General features: G+C 38.4%; 1 protein-coding gene across 3 annotated transcripts in view; it reads left to right on the top strand.

Annotated features, from left to right (window-relative positions):
* cep170aa (centrosomal protein 170Aa) overlaps positions 1-5,109 on the top strand; it is a 47,719-nt gene extending 42,610 nt beyond the window's left edge. For all 3 annotated transcript variants that reach the window (XM_056238410.1, XM_056238409.1, XM_056238411.1), the window contains 6 exons: positions 1,702-1,882; positions 1,988-2,164; positions 2,429-2,517; positions 4,066-4,159; positions 4,239-4,290; positions 4,513-5,109. In XM_056238410.1, coding sequence (XP_056094385.1) covers positions 1,702-1,882; positions 1,988-2,164; positions 2,429-2,517; positions 4,066-4,159; positions 4,239-4,290; positions 4,513-4,766 — 847 coding nt within the window. In that variant the 3' untranslated portion in view covers positions 4,767-5,109. The remainder of the gene's footprint in view (positions 1-1,701; positions 1,883-1,987; positions 2,165-2,428; positions 2,518-4,065; positions 4,160-4,238; positions 4,291-4,512) is intronic.
* Positions 5,110-6,109: the final 1,000 nt, after the last annotated feature.

Below are 6,109 nucleotides of genomic sequence, written 5' to 3'. Positions count from 1 at the left end.
ATGCTAACTGTATGTAATGTGTGTAAGCCTCCAATAATATTCTGAGATAATTATTCCCTCATGAATAAATCTCTCACTGAGTATAATTGCTTCTATTATAGACTACACAACATTATAATTATTATTATTATTTATATAAAAACCTATTTCCATTTATATTTTTTTAATTATTAATTTCCCTGGTTCATTAGGGTGCTCCTGTAAGAAAGCAGCAATGGCTGGGACTGACTTTCACTTTTTTACTTCGGAACTGGTTTGTTTGGTTCAAGGTTTAAAATGTATTTACTGAAGAATCTTTTCAAATCTGTGTGGGAAATGAATGGGTAATATACACTGAGAACCAAGGCCGCTGAAAAAGTGGGCAGTCACTGTTGTGTTACGTGCGGGCACATAGTCTGTTATCTCAGGAGATATCCTCATATAGCATTAGTCACAGCTGGAACTGCAACAAGAGAGACTGTCTTCAAATCCACTGCTGCAGGGCATACACTAATAAAACCTGATCACATGCTCTCTCGCTCTCTCTCTCTCTCTCAAACTCCAAAAGTTTTCAATTACCAATTCCTTTGTAGAAATGCACTGTTTGCTGTCAGCCATGGTCAATTTGAGTTAGCAAAATAAAGCAATATGAGATCATATGATCTCAGCATGAGGTGTCCCACTTAAACAGCTTTTATTAGGCTACTAATATGACCGGGGTCTTAAACATTTTTCAAAAGCACCATTCAAACTGTTCTATGTCTAAAATTAGTTCCTATGTGTTGTTAATGAGGAAAGAGATACTGAGTGAATTTTACATTTTTGTTTAACAAAAATGACACTGCATCTTTAACAATCCATATAGGCTACTGTATGCCTTATCAGTCAAATTTGTGATCTGTTCATGTAGCAATACTGCCACCTTATGGTTATTCTAAAACCTCTTTCAACATTAGAACACCATGAGAATTATCAAAACGTATAAACAACAAATGTGTGAGTCAGACGTATTGAGCTATCCTTGATGTGTTTAGCATGTTATATTATATACACTACCATTCAAAAGTTTCGGGTCGGTACGATTTTTTAATGTTTTTTATAAAAAAATAAATGAATGTCTCTCATTCTCACCAAGGCTGCATTTATTTAAGCTAAAATACAGTAAAAACAGTAAAATTGTGAAATTATTACAATTTAAAATCGTAATTTAATATATAAATATATAATATTAAATAAATGTAATTTATCCCTGTAATAACAAAGCTGAATTTTTAGCATCATTAGTCCAGTCTTCAGTGTCACATGATCCTTCTGCTTAATATTTTTGTAGAAACTGTGATGAATGGATGATAGAAAGTTTTTTGACATTATAAATGTCAGCATTTGTGTTTAGAACAGCATTTATTAATATTAATATTAACATGATAAATGTCTTTACTGTCGCTTTTGATCAATTTAATGCGTCCTTGCTCAAAAGTATTATTTTCTTTTTAAAAATGGTAATGACCCCACACTTTTGAACGGTAGTAGTATGTCATGTTAATAATAATTATATGTTTATAAATGTTGCATGTCATTCATACAGTACATTAATTTGGAATGCGATTGCATATGCATGAATTGAGTAGGGACTACCTAATGTGAGTTTGTACGTGTCATTTGCATGATGTGTCTGTATTTGTGCACCCCCCAGTTTCTAGACACCCATCTGAAAGTTTACAGGTTATTTCCCTGTGTGCGCAGGATCAGTCAGGACCTCGCCAAGGACCTGGCTATCCTGGCACGGGAGATCCATGACGTGGCAGGCGAAATCGACTCGGTCAGTTCCTCCGGCACCGCACCCAGCACCACCGTCAGCACAGCCGCCACCACACCGGGCTCCGCCATCGACACCAGGGAGGAGGTACAACTCACTGCCTTTCATTAAACTTCCAGTTTCAAGAACCATATTCGCTTTGCCAAGGTGCTCGTTCTTAACAAGTTTGTCGTTATTTCTCCTTGTCTTCAGCTGGTAGAGAGAGTTTTTGACGAAAGTCTAAACTTCAGGAAGATTCCCCCTGTAGTTCACACCAAAGCCTCAGAGATCAATGGCAAACCAGTGGAGCTTCGTCCCCGGGCCCCGGACAGCCTGGACCCTCAGGCGGCCTTGCGCAGACGTACCTGGAACCGGGATGAGGTGAGACCGGTATGAATGAACCTCTTAACTTAAATACTAGTACCTAATCTTGAATATGATTGAATACGTTTGATGAAAGATTCAGCACTCTTCTAAGTGTGTGTTTGTGGCTCCACTTGAGAACATCTTGTTCCGTATAACCTGGTGTGTACTGAGTGGTGATATGAAAACTGATATGGTCTCATTAAGATGAATTGCCACTGTGTTTTATTGACTGGATGTTGTTTGTTTGGTAACTTATTGATTGACAAGGTCCTGCTGGTTCTTTTGTAGGCGGTGCTAGACAGTTTATTGCTGACGTCGGTTTCCCAACTGTCTTCCAAAATCCGACAGTCTGTAGATAAAACTGCCGGCAAAATCAGGTCAGTCATGGAATGAAATGTGTACAGTGTTGCTCATCAAACCAGGGTCATTCTATAAGTGCTGAAAATGTTACAGAAATCAAACTTAACAATCCTACATTAAACCTGCCATACTAAATTAAGTATTCTTTTTTTTTTTTTTTTTTGAAAAATCATGACAACTCTCTAATTAGTTTAAGGAATGTTATTGAATATGGCAATGTATATTTAGACTTGTTATGACAATTTAAAAGTTGAGAAAGCTCATCAGCAGAGGCCAATCAGCTTGTGCCACAATGATGTGATTGCCTGCAGATTGCATGTAAAGTTCTATTAGCCTGTGCCTTATAGTTTCATGATCAAACTATATGTATGTGTATATACAGTACTGGTCAGAATTATTTGCCCCGTTGGTAAATATGATCAAAAATGGCTGTAAAAAATAAATCTGCATCGTTTATCCTTTTGATATATATATATTTTTTTTAATGCAAAAATCTAACCTTTTATTGAAGTAAAATAATTGAAAGTGGGAGGAAAATAACATTATGAATGAAACGTTTTTCTCCAAAACACGTTGGGAACAATTATTTGCCCCCTTTTATTAAATACTTTTTGCAACCTCCTTTTTCCAAGATAACAGCTCTGAGTTTTCTCCTATAATGCCTGATGAGTTTGGAGAACACAAAGACCATTCCTCCACACAGAATCTCTCCAGATCCTTTAGATTCCCAGATCCATGTTGGCGCTTCTTCTCTTCAGTTCAGCCCACTCATTCTATAGGGTTCAGGTCAGGGACTGGGATGCCCATTGCAGATGTTTGGTTTTGTGCTCAGTGACACATTGTTGTCCTGTTGGAAGATCCAAACATGGCCCGTTATAAGATTGTCAGAGGTTGATTTTTTATCTGTTGGTATTTGATCGAATCCATGATGCCATGTATCTGAACAAGATGTCCAGGACCTCTGGCAGAAAATTAGGCTCACAGCATTAAAGACACAGCAGAGTATTTCATTTTACACATGGGGTACTTTTTGTATCCCTGTATGAACCAAACCCATATGAAGTGTTTGCTGCCAAAAAGCTCTTTTTTTGTTTTGTTTCATCTGTCTATAGAACGTTTGAAAAGTAACTGACACTACTGGAACTTCAAACGGGACAGGTTCTATGGTCAGATGAAACCATACACTGCAAACACTTAAGATGGATCTGGGAATCTGAAGGATCTGGAGAGATTCTGTATGGAGGAATGCTCTCTGATCTCTTGTCAGGTGTTCTCTAAACTCATCAGGCATTATAGGAGAAGACTCAGAGCTGTTATCTTGGAAAAAGGAGGTTGCAAAAAGTATTTAATAAAAGGGGGCAAATAATTTTTCCCAATGTGTTTTGGAGAAAAACATTTATTTCATAATGTGATTTCCCCCCACTTTCAATGCTTTTACTTCAATAAAAGGTTTGATATATATATATATATGTGTGTGTGTGTGTGTGTGTGTGTGTGTGTGTGTTAACCTGTTGTAACATTTAAAATACATTTTTTAATGTTGGTTCTTACTCGCTATTTTAAAGGATATTGTTCAAAGACAAGGACAGGAAGTGGGATGATTTTGAGAGTAAACTCTGTTTGGACAATGAAGTTCCGCTTCCCAAAACTACAAACAAGGTAAGTTCATTAATGCTGAATGTCTTACAGTAATTGATGTTGATCTGTACTTTTTCTAATTATTCTTTGTGCCATTTAGGACATTTCATCTATACTAACAGAGCTGAAGAGGGTAGAAAAACAGCTTCAAGGTAAGACTTACACTTAGCTTCTTCTTACATGTCTACATTACGTCCAACAGCTGCACAATGGAGCTAAATTTACCTTGCTTTAATCATCTAAGAAGTGCTGTATTATTATTTTTTCATTGTGTATATATATTTAAATAACTTCTTACTATTACATCAGTCAACTCATAATGAACAAAGTACACAAACATTCACACTTTCTGATGTGTTTCTCTATCCCTACAGTAATAAATGTCATGGTGGACCCTGATGGAACCCTTGACGCTCTGACCAGCCTCGGCCTGACCAGTCCTACCACCCCCAAACCCAGAACCAGCCCTGGCTCTCAGAGCATATGGGGACCCCTGCCCAGTAACGGAGCCCCCCAACCACCACCAAAAACAACCATAACCAACCCCAGCCAAGAGAAACCCAGTATGGGACTCAACTTAAACCGCACACACCCCACAGGAGAGGAGAGTGCCATCGCTAGCAAATAATCTTTTAGTAAACTGGACTAACTACATACTGTAGCTTGTTCCTGAATGGATCTTTTGTGTATGTATAATGTAATTATTCATATGTGCCCTTCTACAGGATTCTGTATTTGAGGTGTGTTTGTCGTTTTACCCTGTAGTGTAACCTTTAGGATCACACCTGTGTATCTGGACTGACTGCTTGGCTCGGCTAAGCAAAACCGCACCAAAACACACACAGCTGCATGTGACAGGAAGCAAGTGGCCATGATCCGAGCCCTTAGAACTGCCAGACGTATCCCTCGTGAACGGACTAAAGCAACTCCAGTGCCTGTCTGCTCTCCTCTGAGCTCACCTTTCTGTGTTCTGCACAGTGCAACAACCCAGTTTACCAAACTGAATACAGCAAAGTATGCGCAAACTCAGTCGTTTCTATTTCAAATTTGTCTATTTAGATAACTGTCATTTTTGGAAAATGTTTTAGAATTTTGTGCATTCAAGCTATTCTTAATTAGCTTAATAATAATGTTCTTGGGGTTTTTTTAATGCAAAGAATTTGTATCATTGGAGGCTGAAATATCCATTGAAATGATTTGCATAATTTTGTAGTTTTCGATCAGAAAAACATAAAGAGGGAACTTGCAGACGAATGCATGGCATGCACTAATGGACTGGTAAACTGCGACCCTGGCTAAATCGTTTTTCTCCGTTTTGCTCCTTCGATCAGCACTGTAGATCGCTGAATCAGCCTTATGACTGTAAGCGCGTGTGTACTAACATTCTGCATAGACGGACATCTATGATACTTACTAGCCTTCTTTTCATGAAAATGTTCCATGTCTCTGTGTGCGTTTACTGTTTACCCGTTTCTTTCCTTCTGCTGCTTGTCTGTATTTTTAGGAGGATGTTGGAGTAAACCTGAACCACGTACCTGGCCTTTCTTTAGGAGCCCTGTAGGAAGAGTTTTTCTGGCATATAGTGTAACTGTAGACCTAGACAATAGGGCAGATAGGTACCAGACAGAATACATCCCAGTGGGCTTTTTTTGTGTTTTATACATGTATGATGTCACTAAGTGCCCGGTATTCTCAGCTTACTCTTTTGGTTTATAAGGATGAAAAGACTTGATTCATTGTGCTACGGTTTTATTTTGCACATCAAAGGAGTAATGTGAAATGGAATGATTCAGAGCACAAAAGGATTTATGACACCACTACATCTCACTGTACTCACTACAAGATGCCTTTACAGTGGGACGCCCCTCTGACAGAAAACAACCTGTGTGACAGTCTGCCGCTGTATGAGAGGGTGGAGCGGCAGAAAAGGTGCTTGGTACATAGATTTTTCCCAGTGTGGTTTACACATTG

Source organism: Rhinichthys klamathensis, unplaced genomic scaffold (genome assembly GCF_029890125.1).
Source record: "Rhinichthys klamathensis goyatoka isolate OS25496 unplaced genomic scaffold, OSU_Roscu_1.1 h1tg000522l_1, whole genome shotgun sequence".
Lineage (NCBI taxonomy): Eukaryota > Metazoa > Chordata > Actinopteri > Cypriniformes > Leuciscidae > Rhinichthys > Rhinichthys klamathensis.
This window is presented reverse-complemented; position numbering and strand designations above follow the sequence as displayed.